At 35.2% G+C, this 18,876-nt stretch overlaps 1 protein-coding gene across 1 annotated transcript in view; it reads right to left on the reverse strand.

The window, feature by feature from the left end:
• Positions 1-18,876, reverse strand: part of CDH18 (cadherin 18) — a 273,081-nt gene that overhangs the window by 53,651 nt on the left and 200,554 nt on the right. The window contains exons 6-7 of the mRNA XM_074826463.1: positions 15,347-15,514; positions 2,846-3,033 (exon numbers count right to left, since the gene is read on the reverse strand). Coding sequence (XP_074682564.1) covers positions 2,846-3,033; positions 15,347-15,514 — 356 coding nt within the window. The remainder of the gene's footprint in view (positions 1-2,845; positions 3,034-15,346; positions 15,515-18,876) is intronic.

The raw sequence follows: 18,876 nt of genomic DNA on the forward strand, positions 1-18,876 counted from the left end.
GAATTTTTATTCATATTTTTTATTTTCCCAAAGAACAATGTATTTCTATGACAATTACCCATATATCTTCAGTATGTATTCACTGGTTGTTATGATTTTTATGCAAAACTGAAAATACTAAATAAATGTAGCTTAAGTGAACAACCACAAGGCTGACCTCAAAATACCGCTTTTCATTATGTTGCCGTTTGTGTTTCTAATATCAGACTCCCAAAAGAAGTAGCAGAATTTTATGAGAAGTAAATAGTTGTTTCCTGAACATTTCCAGTCTTATAAAATGGAAGAGACATGGGCTGCTCAGACCATTTCTTCCAGTAAACCCGGATGATACTTGCTGACTGGAGATCAGGAAAGTTCTAGTATACTTCTCTGAAAGTCACAAGGGGGGAACATGCTGACCAGTCATTCTCTGAAGGATCCAGAGAGTAATGGATTTCACTGTCCTATTTAGTTTTGGTTTTCTAAAGTGTCCCGCTCAAACAGGAATTGCATGAGGCACAGAGGAATTCCTTCATGACAGTTTGCAATCAACCCTTTGTGGCAGGATCTTTGAGACTGAAAGGTGGCTCCACAAGGCTTGTCAATAGGGGAGATAATGAAAGAACGGGATGTTCTGGGTCAGCCCAGAATGAGACTAGAAAAGATTCCTTCCAACACTTAGAGACTTTGCTTGCCTGTTGAACAGCCTAGCATGGAGGCTCTGAGAAATTTGATTTTTGCATCAGAACCTCAAATAAGTGAGGTTTCAAAAGGTTTGAGGAGGACTTCAGATCTTCAGACACAATAATATATTTACTTCTGGATTTTCTGATGTGCCTACTATACATGCTTCTAGAGAAATATTACAGGACAAATCATTCTATTCTATTGTTATAGAAGGTACTGGCATCTGATATACAAAAAAACCCTGATTCTGTTCTTAGTGGAAATTATGTGTTTCAGGTAGGCTATGAAACAAATTCAGCTTCAGACCCAACCTAAATTAAAACTAATTACAGCACACAGTATATAAAATACTTATTAAACTGCATAAAAGATCTGTGTAAAAACACAATTAAAAAAATGAGATCACCTTTTTGTACTGTACAAGGTGATATTATAACTTCTCTGAGGAAAGAAGGGAGGTATTCACACCAATTTATGTAGATTTAAGGGCTGATTTTCTGCTCAACTGAAATATAATATTATCTAAGCAAAATGTAGCCCTTCTTGTCTTGATGGGAAAATGACTCAAATCACTGTCATGTGTATGTATAAGAACAGCCAACACGTGCTTTTGTCATATTCTAAGACATAAAGAAAATTTCTTTGAAGCTATTTTGTCTGCATAAACCAGTAAGAAATGTGATTTTACATTTTTTATGTATGGACTTTTTTATTTTGTTGCAAATTCCTCCTTTCAGCTTCATGTTCTCAATATGCATAAATGTTGTATTTAATGAACAACAGTCATGGTGAACTTTTAAAGAGAGAACAATGCTCATTTTGAAGAAGAAATAACAGATTATGGCATTAGCTACATCAAGGCCACCAGGCAATAAGTTCAGTGGTATAAAACAGACAGAGTTTACTTTTATGTGACTGAAAGAGGTGTGTATTATACAACCTTTATAAAAGACACTGAATTAAAGCTTTTTAAGATACTGGGGGAGATAAGAACCCTTTTAAAATCATTATGAATTATAGAAATAACATTTCATTCAGTTGCAAAATCTTTTTTAAGATGTTAAATAAAAATTTACATACATACTTATCTATTCAGATGCAAACCCCCCAACATTCTTTATGTTTATTCTCTTTTGCACATTTTCTCTGGTTTTCATTCCTCCTACTGTTAATCAGGCCCCAAATACATATTACTAAATATGAATACAAATTCACTTTTATTTTTTAGGCTGTATGGATATAATTGATGCCTACAAGACTCAACAACAACAAATCCACGTGAGTACTGCTAAGTGATGTCTGTTAGCCCAAGTGAAAACTGAAATGAAGAAATTATGTCCCTTTGTTGAAAAGTATTTTGAAAAAATGTTACTTAAATATAATAAACCATGTCTCTGGGTTATTATACAAGTAAATTTAAATCTAGACATATAATATTAGCATGAGTTGGCAGACCAGGAAACGTTCACTATGAAATCAGTTGGGGGGTCTTAATACAAAGATGAATTTAACTATGGAATTAGAATTGTGCATGGAATTCAGATAAGAATGAAATAAATGGCAAGAACACTTTATAATTAATAGTTTAAACAGACTGTGATAAATATAGGAAATTCATATAAATGATAATTGTGTGATAGCTTGAGCAGTGACATTTAGAGTCTTCATAAGCCAAGTCGGTATTTACATTACACAGTGCACAATACTTGACCATTTAGATGCTAGCTGGCAAGTAAGTCAAAGAATAACAGTCTGTGAGAACTGAAATATATATTCATTGCCACAGATACACTTTCTATGTCAAGATTCATGCAGTTTGGTGACAACTTTCAGCCAAATTTTACTTCTTTCAAAGAAATTTAATATGCAAAACCCTTATTCAGAAAAATGAAATGATCTTAAAAAATTCAGTAAGATTTAGTTTATTATAAATGTTAGATATGACCACTCAAAAAGCACAGAATCTTTAAATAACTGTTTCTTTAATTTCTTTTCTCCCTGCCTTTCCTGAAAAGATTTAAAGTATCTCAGGAAGCAATGTGGAGAAGCTTACGCTGCTAAAGTTTATGGTTCAATAGGTTTACACAGTAAAATATTTTCATCATGGTAGATGCTTATTCAGCATTCATCATCATATTTTAATTACATACACAGGGAACTTTTGAAGTCTGTTGCTTACCTTCTTTAGGGAAAGAATTCCTTCCCTTGTTTCTTTGTCAGTAGATATGGAGAACACCCCAGACCCATCACCATTTATAATAGTGTACTTCATGTCTGCATTTGAACCAGTGTCTGCATCATTTGCTTTGATTTTGCCAACAGCTGATCCAACTTGAGCTGATTCAGGAACATAGAGTTGATAATGTTCTGGGGGGAGAAAAAACAACACAATAGCTTGGACATTTTTTAGCCAAACTAAAGTAGAGAACCACTTGATACACTTCTGAGTAAATGGAAGAGTATTTCATATGCAAAACTGACAAGTAAACCTATAAAATTATTTAGATTCCTGAAAGAATTCAAAAGGGAATTGTATTTTACTTGGGATGCCTTCATTCCCTATTCAAAATCTAAATTACCTAATGCAGGATTTAGGTTTTCACAGTTATTTTTGCTATTCATCACATAACACAGAAATTAACTTTGAAACTTACTTCAGTATTATTAAATGTTTATCTTCTCTATAACCAAAATATATTTATCGTCACCAACTTACCATCAAATCAGTAGTCAAATGAGTACTTTTGAACTGGAAAATCTTTGTATGTTAGATTTAGAATTTGTTTTTCTGAAATTCGATCCTGATCAGCTTTGCAACATTGCATCAACATGTTGCAACACTGAATCAACACATATTTTGCAACATTGAATCAACACATTTATTTCTACAGAAAAAATGTAATAAATCTTAACATTTTACCATTACCACTTTGTAGTGGTTTTGTTGCAGCACAAAACCTTTTGCACACAAATTTTGATTGGTATTCACAGTAAAGTGAACATAATGGGTACCTAAAAGTTTTACACAACTGTGCCCATAAAAAGCATCCATAACAAGTATATGACCTCCTTTCATTGTTTTTATAACCTGTTAGGTTAATCGCTAGAAAATAAGATATTTTTTTGAAAGATAATTTTCTTTACTGTCTCTATCCTTTTGGATTAAATCTCCTAACAGGTACAAATTTGCCTGGGAGACAGGAAGGTGCCACAAGGAGAAAAAAGTGGCAAACAGACACAATGTGATTGCATAAACCTCAATTTCCATCTGAAAGTAGGCCTCAAAGACATCTCAAAGAAATCTTCTTCAATAATGCTAGTGTTGTAACACAGCAGGGATGCTGAAACCTACCAGCACTGAAAAGGAGAATACACATTCAATAGAAGGTGTGTACATACTAATTCCCTGCCCAAACAACCCCTCATCCAAATTCCTCCCCAACAGTCTTCACAGTTTACATCACAGACCAACCACCAACACAGAAAAGAGAGCAAAATAACAATTTCTGTTATTAACTATCTTCCGAAACTCTACAGTTTCTTCTGTATTTCTCTTAGGCATTCTGTGATAGTGAATGCAACACAGCAACACTCAGGTGCAGGGCAGTATATCAGAAGACACTACAAATCAAAGCTAACATGTTGTTACAGTTTGCTGAGTTTAAACTAGCTAACATGACTGCAGAGGAACCCTCAGTAAGCATGTAGAAAGAGAAAGGCAAAACTTAAACAGAATTCAGAGATTAAACCTGCATTGTGGCCAAAACCACTATTTGTTGGTTGGAATGAAGAAATTATCAATCTACAAAAGTTGCAATTGCAGAGGGAATGGATGCTATCACTAAAATACAACCAATTTTAGACACCTGTTAGAAAATAGATTTTATTACAAATTTGTCTAATTCATTGCACAATGGTTCCTAAGCCTATTTGTAGTCTTGAATTGTTTTTGTAATACTAGCCCATAATACTAATAAACAAATAGGAGTGTGAGAAAGATAGACGAGTGTGCTAAACTTTGTTAGTTTGAAAGGAAAGAGAGGTTTCCTAGGAAAATGAACATAAGTTACCATGCATTAGGAATATCTCAAGGGAAACATGAAGTGTCCAGCAGAACAAGAGAAAAAGTGTAATTTAGAATGTAAAAATAAAATACCAACAGTGATATAACAGGAAAATAGCTTAGTAGTTGATTCAATTGGAACACACCGTTAATTCTTTGATACAATTCTTTGATGTGCATATAAAAAACATCTTCACAAATTTCCAAATAAATGCAATGTTCTGCCTTGCATTCATTTGCAATGCTTCATGCTTACGGATGATGTCAACTGACACTTTCATACTGCTGCTTGCTTTATTTCATACATAAAATTATAGTGATGGGATGAGATTCATTTTGGAATTTAGTTATTGTTAAAATAAATGTGAAATGTGGTCTTTTGACACTTTTGCTCTGACTAATGCATTCCAAAAAGGAAAAGGTTGAGGCCATAAAGAATATGTTATGTAGAGGCCATAAAGGATATGTTATATAATCAAGTCACTTCAGGAACTGGAAGTGTTATAACCATATGATGGGGTGAACTAATTAGAGACTTACAAATAGTCAAGCTAGTTCAAATATATCCACATGACACTACACTCTGCTTTATAATCACACCCCAAGTGCTAGCCATCTGTTTCAGAAAATCATTTTACTGATACCAGCTTCAAACATTCTGAAATACTAAAACTTCAAGCAGAACAAATATTTGAAATCACTCATTAATTATCTGTCAGTATTTGCAGAACTGAGATGTTTCCAAAAAATGGATGGAATGAAAAGAAAACTGATAAAAACTATAAACTATTAGATCATAAGGTCAGAAATGTCTCCCAACAAGTATTTAAACATGGCTTCACAGAGACAGCCTGAAGATGTCTCATACAGACATAAGCCAAATAATTACAAACAATAGTATCTAAAACCAAAAACCACATAAAAGGATAAAACTCAGGTAATAAGTCAGGTAATAACATGAAGGTTAGGTAAAATATATTACAGAAGTTTATTTAGACTAGCGGTAGGAATTGGAAATGTTCTTACTAAACACTAAATCATTGTAAACTTTATTACTGGAAAGTAGAAGATTCAACCAAAGGCTCAGTTGAAAGTTCCCTTGGGCACTGAATAATGTGGGATGCGCATACTGCGAATTTATGATTCTTTATTGTAAGCTATGAGTCTGTCTCAACCCTCTAAAAATCGGTTTCACCAATTCAAAACTGTTTCACCAAATCTGCCCGAGTTGAACAGAATGTTACTACGCTCCCAGCATTGCAGCCTTCCAGGAGCTGTTGTAAAGCAAATATTTCAGACACTCTTGGGGATGTTCTAAATGGTTCCAGAAGAGCTGCCCAGTGGCTTATGGATCAAGATTCTTTAGAGGCTGATTGGTTTCTCAGTTTTTGTGCTGATATTCATTCAGATGCATTCACTTAGCTCATGAAATGAGTAAATTAATACTCTTTTCCAGTAAATATACTGTATAGGATAGTCATACCACTTTGCAGGACTTTATGCTAATTAATTAAAACATTGTTCAAGTGCATATAAGTGATCTTCATCTTTCTTTCAATGGCTTATCTGTCATTGTAGTACAGAAACAATTTATTGATCTGTAGAACAATTTAATTCTCATTTCAATCAGCCTACAGGCAAGATATAATGCTGTGTTTTCTCTAAGAAAAGAAATTTCTCTTGTTTGAATCGCTCAAAAAAAGAAGTATGTCAGTATTTAATGCAAGTCAATAAGCATGTTATTCACTTTATTCATTAATTTATTTTGTTGACAATTTTGAGTTTTATAGGTTATAATGTCCTCTTGAACAGTAGGAATTACCTTACTTAACAAAGGAAGGCAGGAGAGGCATAATAGTGAACTAATAGAGAAACAAGTAAATATTTGGCCTGATCTTATTTGTTTATCCAAGGTATAGTTTTAGTAACAGGATAAATACTGCTTGGTGATGAACCAACAGATGCATTCATTCATACATCACAGCTTGCACACTGATGCTTTTGTCTATCTACTAGCAAACTGATAAACACAGCAACTGATTGCCTTAACATAAAATACCACCATACCCTAAACATATATCAAAGTGCTATGTGAAGAAAATTTGCTTGAACCTACAACTAGCTAAATACTCAGTCATGAACCAAGTTAATAAAATATGGAGAATAAATGGACAGTAAGCCACCAAATTAATAAGATATGGAGAATAAACGGACAGTAAGCCATGCTCAAAGTATGAAGATTATGAGCACAAAATTCAACTGGCAGCCAACTAACAGTAGTTGTTCAGGAATGAAAACTCTGGCCAAAACTGTTTAATGTCTTAATTAATGACCTGAATGATGGGTTGCATATACTCACAGCAAGTGAGTGGACAATATCAACTTGGGAAAAAGTGGTCAGTATGCTGGGGCACAGGGCTGCTATTCAAAGTGACCTGGACAGGCTGGAGAAATGGGCTGAGAAGAACCTCATGGTGTTCAATGACAGCACCGGGGGAGGAACAGTGCCATTCACCACTACACGCTTGGGGCCAACAACCCATAAAGCAGCAGAAAAGGAACTGAGAAGGACCCTTCAAAACTTAACTAGAAAAAGTCCTTAGCAACTTGATCTAACTGAACCTGCTTTACACAGGGCTTTGGGTCAGATGATCTTTGGAGGTCCCACATGAAACTATATTCCTGGCATTCATGAAGCTGTGTCTCACATTTTAATGCCAGCCATCTTGGATAAAACTAAAGTGCAGCTCCAATAGTGGACTGTGCTCAATCTTGCTTGGTGGCTTTCTTCTACAAAGTTATTCTTCATTCACAGAGCTGATTGTTATCACCATGTGTAATAGATTATTCTGGATTTCTCTTTTGAGACTGCAGTTTTTTAGAAGTCCATTTCTCACAGTATGTCTTGGACATTTGTTACATCTTTCTTTATTATGCTTATTTTTAATATAATAAAACCAATTTTAATCACTGTGAATACATTTAATCATTATGAATACAGAACTTTTACAATTCCAGAAGCTCAATCAATTTTATATCTACTGTCTTTGTTCTGAATACTCTTTTTGATGACAACATCCCTTTCATACTATGAAATTAAGGAAGAAATTTTTAGGATGTGTGTTTGGCTTATTCTTCCCTGCCAAAAAAGCAACACTTTCACACTTTCTGAAAATATTTGAAGTTATTTCCTATTTGCAAATATGACACTAAAACAATCTTTAAAACTCAGACATTTTGCTTGCCTTGAAACTCTGGAGAACATAATACTCTTGGGTCAGTTTAGGAAAAAAGCCATTCTTCTTAGATGCAATAGACTCCTTTGGCTACAAGACGACTTGTGCATCCTCATGTCTCTGCTTTTTACATCACAGTGCAAACCAGGAGTTATGTCTGTGGTTAAGATTATAATCAGTGATGAGCTTAATTTATTTTCCATGCAACTTTGCCTTTACAGACAGTAACTAAAAGTACCTGAGAACTTTCTGACTAATTTTCAGAGATCAAAGCATTCTGACTTCTTGTACAAACTGTGAAGTTTATGCCACTCATGGGTAAAAGCAGAAACATAAAGAAAACTGGGTTTCCTGGATTTTCAGATTCAGTACTTTCCTGTAGGTATTCAATACTCATTTGCTATGCAAATGGCATGGGAAAAACAACATATACATTCCATAATCATCACTAATGAGCAACTTAATGGTTGGGCATGACCTGTAGCAGCCACTAGAGCTGTGCTGTGTTGAGCGTATTCTGTCATTTAAAGGGGGACCAGGCAGCTTTGGTCAGCAGAATACAGCAACACCTGTAAAAGGGATATGCTCCATTTGGACTATGTTTATTTGTTTGTTTGTCCCTGGCATTAGTACAGATAGGATTGTGCTCCCATAGGGGTTTAGCTTCATAAAGGACAAGAAAATGAAGGCAGTTCTAAAGAACAACCCTTAAAATGGAGTCATCCTGCTCCCAATTCTCCACTCAGTAAACAAACAAAACAAACACCCCCCCTCATTCCCAAACCCATGACTGCCTCATTCAGAACACTTATAGAAAAAACCCTTTTTTTTTTATCTAGAGTATTTCAAAATTATTTTGATATGTATGATATATATAATGAATAATCTACCTTGTACATAGAAATCCTCATAAGCAATATCCAGTTAAGTGAAATAAAAAACACTGATAGACTCCATCCTACTGTTAGGAGTAAAGTTGATGCACATAGCTGGCATTAAAGCTCAGTATACAGACACATATTTTCTACAAATATTTAGTCTGACTTCAACATAAACATATTTTTGCCCCTCTCAGCTTTCCTTTACATTTGAATTCCATAAACAATTCTGTGATCAAGATTTATTGTTGTAAATTCTTTTAAAAGGAGAGTTTTAAAATCAGATATTTAAATACTCTTGCAAAGTATTACATTTAGTTCCTTTAATTTTTACAGTAAAATCTGATTATGGGAATCACACTTATCCTGCTCAGGAAACAGAATATCATGACATTTCCTATATGATCAAATGCCGTTGAACAACTTATGTCGTATTTCAGTGATAAATGAATCAATCTTGTAGATTTAACTTCAAATATTGTGCAAATATGAGAACATAACAATCTTCTCACAAACAAATTGAATAAGAAGACAATTAAGCACATCATTGGCATAATATTTTCCAGTCTATGGAAGCATGTACTCAAAGATACATATACTTTATTTCTTATCTCTAACTGTCTTTGGTACTTAATGATCATCAGCTCTTAAGTAAGTAATGTATTCCTCACATGTCCATCTCTTTAAGCATACCATAGGTGAATGATTGATTCTAGCACGTTAGAAAGATCCAACATTAAAGAAATTTTAGAAAATCACTCAGATCACTGAGGCTTGTCCCTTCTACCACTCTGTCTTCTCAGGATATTATTGATGCTAGCTGCTTTTTAAACAGTCCTTGTGCAGCAGCCTTGCTAAGCAGGTGATTCTAAATACTTCTGGAGAATCACAAAAGCAGCATATTTCTCTTATGGTTAAGATGAACAACTGCTGTCTCTTGGCCTGACACATTCAAGGCACACACCTTCACTGGGTAATACAAGCATATAATAGCATTTTTCCCATTTACATGCGCTCCTGACTGTCACAGCCAGAAGGAAACTCACGCTCTGAAAACTGACAGAAATGGAAGCTTGCTAGCACATATTTTGCCTGCCCCATGTTCAGTTTCTGATGTGACACTTTAGTAATTTCTAAACAAAGAACAATTATGTTCAGGGGGCTTGAAGATCTACTTGTGATGATTCTCTGTAAAGGCAGAACATCAGTCTATTGAACACCAACCATACTCACAAAGGAAACATCACTCACTGGACTAAACTTTACATTTCAAGTTAGCTGCGATTAGCATATTGGGCAAGAATTCAGTTTTGCAGAAAACTCTCAGTATTAACCAGAGGTATTTTAAGAGGACAGCAAAAGGAATTATCTTTGAACAGCCCTTAAATTTTCTCATGAAATTCCACCTTTTAAATCTCATTATGTTGACTCAATTTCACAACACTACTAAAAAGAAGTTACATTTACTTTTTAAGCAATACCTGTTTTGGACATAAACTATAATAATACAGGCTGCTGTATTTTGTTATCACCTAGAAATATCTATTTTCCTGGCATTTTCCCTGGCATGTGCATATATGTTTCTCATTTTATCTTTTAATGAGCTATTAATAATTGCCTTTCAGTAAATTAATCATGCACACCAGGCTCATCCTGTATACTATTTACACAAAGAGCTGTTTCTGAAGCCAACTTTGTCTGACCACTAGGAAGGAAGAATGATCCTCCCTAAATCTTACAGATGGAAAAAATAATCAAGTAATATGATTATAACCTATATTTCTTTAGACATCCTAGAACACACATATGATAAAAATTGTTGGTAATATGTGAACTATAATTCTAGAAAAGCATATCCTAAATTGTGAATCACCTGTGGAAACAATGAATAAGGTAGTAGAAAGAACTTATCTGTGAAACATGGGAATGAGAAAAATGAGAGCAAAATAAAATTTTCAGGGTGGTAACTTCACTTTTGAAGAAAGAGAATAAAGTTGTATGCAGGAATATATCTTCTGAAGATCAAAGTATTAGGGTTCTGTGCAAATCTGGCTTTAAATCAACTTTCTACACATTCTTCCAGCCTGATTTAAGGTACTACTAAAAGACCTAAGCATCTTTTCACCAGTAACTGATATTTGGAACTATTCAATTGCAATACATTTTACCTTTAGTATTTTATAGCTAGTAGCTGTTGGAATAGTCACAAAGGTAGTAAGTGTTGTAGTGTGAAGTATGAAAAAGGCATTTCTCTAATTACAACGAAAAAAAAAATTATTAAATAAACAACATTTAAATGTAGAATAATTTCTGGAAAGAAATGATTCCTAATACTCCCTGGACACTGGATCATTGCTGGACTCATCATCATCACATAAATGACACAATGAACAGGAAACTAGATTACTAGATATGAAAGAAATCTAATTTATGAAGGTGCAGTTGATCAGATGTCAGCAATCTTAAGACAAACCACTTATCAAGTACTTTTCTTGTTTTGTTTCAAATTTGAGTTTCCTGAGGACACACGACTTCTGTAATCATTTTAAATCAGTAGTTTCCAGTAACTGTCAACCTCTGTCCAGTTTCAGGCAAATCTAACAAAAGAGCAGAGGCCTCAAAGACATTATGTTCCTACAAGTCTCTTAGCAATTACTGGTTGAATAGAAGAGAAAGACCTGCTAAAAGAAAACCAGAGAAAATTCTGCTTTACTCATCTCATTTGGCAGCAGCCAAGAGGTCAATCAGCAGGCAGACAGCTCCACAGGAGCACAGGACAGTCTACAGTGCATGGTGGTGGGGAGTGAGAGGATACTGATGGTTATGTATGGGGATCATAGGAACTGGATGTACTATGTGGAACTGGGGATATGGAAGGGACCATATTGGAGTGCAAATTCCAAAAGAAAATCAACAGCAGATACCTTTGCACTTAATTAACTAATGAGTTATATTAACAAGTTTGAATAGTAAAGACCTTACTCACACAGAACAGAATTAATGTCTACTTCTGGGATGTGAACTTACTTTTTCAGAACTAACTGGAGTATTTTCACACAATATTCCTAATTAAACATAGCTGCGTACTTTTCATACAATGATACTGTAAAAAATGAGGCAAAACTAATTATGCATATACATAATTTCACATTATGTCTATATACTGATGTGAAACAACCAAGCCTCAACAATCAAGCCTTATAAAATATGTTTTAAGCCATGACTTGTATTTAAATTCTGCTTTATCCTAAAGAAATGAGCTAGATTTATCAAACAAAAAATATCTACAAATGGGGTATCAGGGAAACCATTTCGTTGTAAAATTAGACTGTACACACAGTAACTACAGATCTACACACTGTCCAGAGTGTAATCATTAGTACTTGATGGACAAAACATGTCAGTGGAAGCATCTGCCTAGTGTGATGATCTTAATGCAATCAGAATCTATTCATAGTAAACAAAGCAAAACATGCACAATCTATTCATCCTAAACAAGACCAGAGAGAATTTATGAAAGAAAACTATACGGAAAATTCTGATGTAACTCAAGGCTGATAACTGTGTCTTCAGTAGATGTAACACTTTCTATCAGATTACTGAAATAAATTTATGACTATGAAATTAGGGCCCTCAGCCATCAACCAAGGGGATCTGTCAGTGGTAAAACTAACAAGAACTGAGAGATGCTGATTATTGAAAAGCAAGAATCTTCCCATGCAGAGTACTGTCTGTCAGCTTACATTAAATAGATTGTTCATTTATGACTGGACTCTCTAAAGAAAGGAAATTTGTGGTGATGAAGAAAAAGAAATCAGTATTGTACAAGATACACTGAAGTAACTTATAAGCAAAGTGTATTTGAGGTTTCAAATTCCTGTGAATTCGTGCTGAATTCACAACCCCTTGCCTACTTCTGAGACATACTACTGTGTTTTGCAAGCAGAATTTTTCAGCTATGTTTCCTATTCCACGGATTATTATTACCATGCCTTTCAGAACTGCAACCATCAGACTGATAAAAATATGCAGTAATGTTTCATCTTCTTCCTCCTAGACTTTTTGATATTTTGGAAAACTGTAGCTCTTCTGTTAGTAATTTCTTTGAAAAAAAGTCAGCTATATTTAGAGTGAGTCCAGAAAAAAACACAGTAAATTAATTTAAGCAGATATATTTACAACCTCTAATTCTAAGTTTTAAATAGATTTTTAAAGTGTTTCTTTAAGGGGGACAAATCCTGCATACCTTGCTCCATATGCATCTCTAATGGACACTAATCTACCAAAGCCAGAAAGGTACAATCTTTTAAATATATAAAATAAAGCATATTTCTAAATAAAACAAATAATAAAAGCATCAGTCAGATGTGCTTCACAGCATGTTCTCAAGTAAAGTACTTACACAGTTAGATTCAAAACTCACAAGTATGGTAATGGATAAAAGGAAACTAACCAAAAGAAAGTCTGCGGTTTAGCTGAGGCTCAGCCTGTCCCAAGGGTTATACACTTGATATATGCAGTTTTGGTTAGCACTTCCCTTGAATTCAATTCTGAATGTGACAAGCCTCAATAAGTCTCATTTAGCATTCCGTCTAATAAGGAAATTGAAGAGAAATTTAACTGAAAATCATGGCATACAAAGAAAAGAGAAGAAAAATAAGCAATGAAGTTATTTCTATTAGTGCAATACTCATGTATTATTGTAATAGTTTGTGATGCTAAGATAGCCTGATTTTAGATCATCTATACTTTCGTTCTGTATCACTAACATGTAGCTAACTTTCTTTTGCAAAGGGTTTAAATGATACTCGTTGAAAAGGAGTAAAAAGGTAATGTTACAGTCATAACTGTGGTATAGGAATCCTGTGTAAGGAAAGATAAAGCAAATGTTTGTACTCTACAAGACTTTTTCTAGGATTAATATTTTCTGTTTAAAATGACAAATGTTAAAATAAATTTTTGTTTTGCTTTGTTAAATAATGAGTTTTCATTAAATGTGAAATGACTTTTGTAGTTTTCAATAGTATTTTTTGCAATCATTAGAATCCCTTAAAATGTATAGAATATAACCTGAACATATTCTTCCATTTTGGAAAAAATACTAATACAGGTAAAGAAATATATGTGCCAACATACAGTTCTGCCTGCCAGTCAGTTTAATATCGAAACCCTTCCATTCAAAATAAAACAGGCTAATTCTTGAAACCTGATATGTAGGGATCCATTTGTCTCTTGAGTTTGCAGGAAACTTAGGACATTTTTTATACTTTAACTATTTTAGATGTTATATTTGTTCAAAGATATGCCTTACCTTTTGCCTTTCCAATAGTTAGGAGGTATTAAATAGAGTGATGGATGCAATGACAATTCTGTGGAACATAAAACCAAATATACTTTATTTAAGGCTGGTTTCAAAGGCTTTATGTTTTTTTGTGTTTGCGAGACACAGAAAAAATACTGATTTCTACAACACTTTTAATGAGCCTTCTTACTTCTTGACCAGATTTTACATAATTTGTATTGTTAGGGAGGTTTTTTTTTTCCCTGGAGCTTTGTGATCTCTATTATTGTTTATATATCTTCTCATTCAAACATTTTAATGCATTTCCTGGCGGATGTACCTATAGCTACCAGTCCATTAAGTTCTACAAGGGCTCATGCAGTGTCTGAGTTCAGATTACAATATTCTTATTGTCCTTGAGCCAATCTTCAAAGGAAAGCAGGTTTAGCTATGCAATTACATTCCAGAAGACTTTTAAATAAATTGCCGACTGAATTCAGAAATCCTACAAGACTCCAGCTGCTCTGTCAGGTCAATGTGCACCCAATGAGTTGGATAGAAATGAACTTCCTATTAGTGGTCATACTAAGATATTCTAAGAGTATTCTAGCATATACTTTTAATATATGCATGTGAGAACATTTGGTTTGACATCAATATAGACAATTCATTTAACTAGGATAAAGGCAGACTCCACCGTAGCATAACGACAGTGCGAAACAGCTTAGGTTTTGACTATCTGTAATGTAAAAAGTGATCTTAAAAGTTCACGTGGGTAGAGAGACAGAAACAGAAGAAAAAAATTAACAGATCTATATGAAAGCAGCCAAAGGCATGCTGGATTAAGTCTTTTAATGTGTTACCTTTTGTTGTTGTCTACCACTGGAACAATATAATTCACTTATGGGATCAAAATCACACAGTTATTGAAATATATATTCAAAAAGGAATGGAGAATAACCCACATGACAAGAGTGTTCCTTTGTCACCCATCTCACTCTTACTTGGTGTTTAATTAAAAGAAATCTTCACTTGTTTAATTGAAAGAAATATTCTAGCTATGCTATCTCTATCTCTGTGCTTCATCTGAAAACACTGGAAAACTGAAAACTATTGGTGAATCCAAACACTTCCCAAGCTGCCTTCTTCATTAGTTTGAATACTAATTGGCTTTCGCTAACAGCTTCTTTTCAAATCAGTTATATGCTGAAATTGTACATACTCTGAGGAAACCTGGGTGGATTGTCGTTGACATCAGTGAGTGTGATATTTACAGTTGTTGACCCTGACAGCCCTCCGACCTGCCCAGCCATATCTTTGGCTTGAATGACAACGGAATAATGCTCTCTGGCTTCCCTGTCCATGTTGTGCAAGGCAGTCCTGATGACTCCTGTGATGGAAAGAAAACAAACAAAAGAAAGATCAGGATTAGCTTGTTCGAGCAGGAGGAAAGGTTAAGCATAACCTTTCTTTTCAGGAAAGCTGGAGCATGGCAGAGTTTCTGGAAATGCAAAGCTTTTCTACAATCAAAATAAGATGGCTTTAGTTGTTTGTGTTCTGTATATGTATAAAAATATAAATATATATCTATATATATATAACAATGCCAGATACTGCTAGACAATCAACTTCCTTGAGAATATGAATAAATTAAAATTATATATATTAAAACAACTATTATATTAATAATTAATTAATTGAACTTATATAACATTCCCAGCCAAAAGGTACATTGCCAAAGCTCCAGTTTTCTCATATAACTGTTTAAATAGCTACTTAATGGGAACTCTTACCCCACTGAATAAGACACAAATTCCTTTTTAAGAAAAGTTAATTTCTGAATTAAAACGTCACATACTTCTTAAAACTACCCAAATGCTCAACTTTCTTATTTGACAAATCTCAAAACCCTATACTTTCTTATATGATACATGCCAATCACATACATTTATGTTCATAAGTGTTTTACACTTGTAAAGTGAAAGATATTATTTTTTTCACTACAGTACAGAGAGAAAACCAAAATTGAGTGATTCTAAAATTCTATTTATTTTTATCCATCACCATCAGAAATTATTTTAACATGTAGTCAATTACATATGCAGAAGTAAAGATTACAACAAAGGAGGAACAGTCAGCTCTGTGGGCTCAGTTTCAGTTATGGGACATTTTTCACTTATGGGACATTTTTCACTTATGATGGTACCTGTAAATTAGTTCCTGCTAATTTCTGTGATCACAGGCTGACAGAAACCTCATGGAGTTCAATAAAGGGAAATGTCAAGTCCTGTGCCAGAGAAACATTACATGCTGTGGACAGACTAGCTGGGAAGCAGCTTTTCAGAAAACGCTCTAGGGTGTCCTCAAGTTGGACATGAGTCAGCAATGTGCTCTTGCAGCAAACGAGCTGTCCTGGTTTGAGTGAGTGGCAGGGTTTTTTGGTAGCAGTGGAGGGGGCTACAGCGGTGTCCCCTGTGAGAAGCTTCTTGGGGCTCCCCCAGCTCCAGGTCGGACCAATCTTTGCACCAAGGCTGGGCTGCACCTCTGCAATAATGTATGTAAGAAGGGCAACCTGAGAGGAGTTGTGTGAGTTGTGAGGAGCAGTTGTGAGGAGAACATCTGTGCGAACACTGAGGTCAGTGGAAGAAAGGAGGAGAAGGGTGGGGAGGTGCGCCAGAGCACAGACTCCCCTGTATCCCGTGGTGAGATGGCAGGGCTGGCCCCCCCCCCCCCCCGCCACTGCCACCCATGGGGGTCATGGTGGAGCACATACCGATTTGCAGCCTGTGGGGGGCCCTACACTGAAACAGGTGACTGTGCCCAAAGAAGGCCGGGGCCCTGTGGGAAGAAGCCCTTGCTGGTGTAGTTCAGTGCTGGGAGGATTGCAACATGCACAGGTGACCCACACACCTGTGGGAGTGACTCATGTCAGAGCTGGTTTGTGGAGGACTGTCTGCTGTGAGAGGGGGACAGCACTGGGACAGGGGAGGAATGCCAGGAGTTTCCTCTCCCAGAGGTGGAAGAAGCAGCAGGACTGACTGCACCCCCCATTCCCTGCCCCTGTGCCGCTGGAGAGGAATAGGTAGAGATATCGGGAGCAAAGCTGAGCCTGGGAAGAAGGGAGGGATGGGGGGAGGTGTTTTCAAGTTGTGGTAATGCTTCTCACATCCCTACTCTGTTGTCGTTAGTTTCTGTATTAAGTTTATGTTCTTTTTTCTTCCCTTAACGAGTCTGTCTTTTGCCTGCCTTAAAGGATGATGCCATCCCTCCCCGTCCTTATCTCAATTTCTGGGCCCTTTGCTTTCCTCCTTCTCAGCGCTGCAGGGGAAGGGGGAAGTGAGCAGCTGCATGGTACTCAGCTGCCCTCTGAGTTCAAACTACGACACAAGGCCAAAAGCATCTCAGGCCGCATTATGAAAAGCATTGCCAGCATGTCAAAGGAGGGGAACCTTCTCCTCTGCTCACCACTGGTGAGGCCACATCTGGAGTGCTGGGTTCAGTTCTGGGCTCACCAGTACATAAAAGATATTGATAAGACTGGAGTGAGCTACATAGGAATAAATAAAGGAATATGTGAAATGCTGAATTTATTAAGTTTCCAAAAACCTAGATTTTTAGCGTAACTTGGGTTTGGACTTTTAAACTGAGTGGCTGTAAACAACTAGTAAGAAAATATACCACAGTAAGACCAGATGTTGCTTCTGGGTAAATTTTAAACATATAATAGCTATTAACAGAGAGCAAAACAGGAAGAGCCTTGTTCTTCTAGACAACTTGCTGTACAGCATGACTCTCAAGGTTTTTGGTTCCCACAGTCTCAGATGATGCAAAAAGTGATTTCTGGAACACTACTTTTCTCGTACTTTGAAATCACTTTCTTTGCATTTCTTCAATAAAACCATTTAACCATTATTACATGAAATGGAAATTTGATGTAGCTTATACCATTGTTTCCATTCTATGCTGAAAACAAATCAGACCTAAATAAGTAGAAGTATCCACAAAGAATAATATTTTAAAGTATCAATGAAGATTAAGAATGATTTTAACACAGTTTTGCACTTTTCATCAGAAGCGTAGATTCTGAACAAGCTGGCTAAAACTAGTATACCAGTCTGTTTTAGCTCACCAGTGTTCTTTACATTAAAATGATAGTTAGATACAGATCTTTTTTCACAGTTTTCATCATGATATACTGAAATTAACTACAATTTATACATACTATTAACCACAATTTATACATACTATAACAGAAAGGCATGGAGACATTTGGATAAAAGGAACTGATATAACTTAAATATGCAGCTTCATCAAAATGTTGTTCACAAAATCTGGTACAACTGTTCTGAAAATTCATTTTACTGAAAAATAGGAAGATAGAAAAGTATTAAAATTAAAAATGTCCTGCTTTGACATTTTTCAAATAAACAGTTTCAGTACTTCACATTGAAACTGAATTTATTGGAACATTTAATGATTATGTATATGCATGGAGAGAGTATGGGATTTTTTTTAAAAAAACCCTTCCATTTCAATTTGAAACAGACCTAATTTTACATAGTGGAACATCTGTACAATCCTCACAAATACACTAGTCACGTACATTTTTAAACTCATTTAAATAAACAGAAATTCCTCTGAATTACAATTACTTTTCTCTTCCTTTTTGCTTCAAGGGGTATGGTACTGAATCAATGCTTGTAGACAGCTAAAGTATTTGTGGATAACTAATCATTTGATCTCTCCTACTTG

The sequence above is a fragment of the Strix aluco genome, chromosome 1, assembly GCF_031877795.1.
Source record: "Strix aluco isolate bStrAlu1 chromosome 1, bStrAlu1.hap1, whole genome shotgun sequence".
Taxonomy (NCBI): Eukaryota; Metazoa; Chordata; class Aves; order Strigiformes; family Strigidae; genus Strix; species Strix aluco.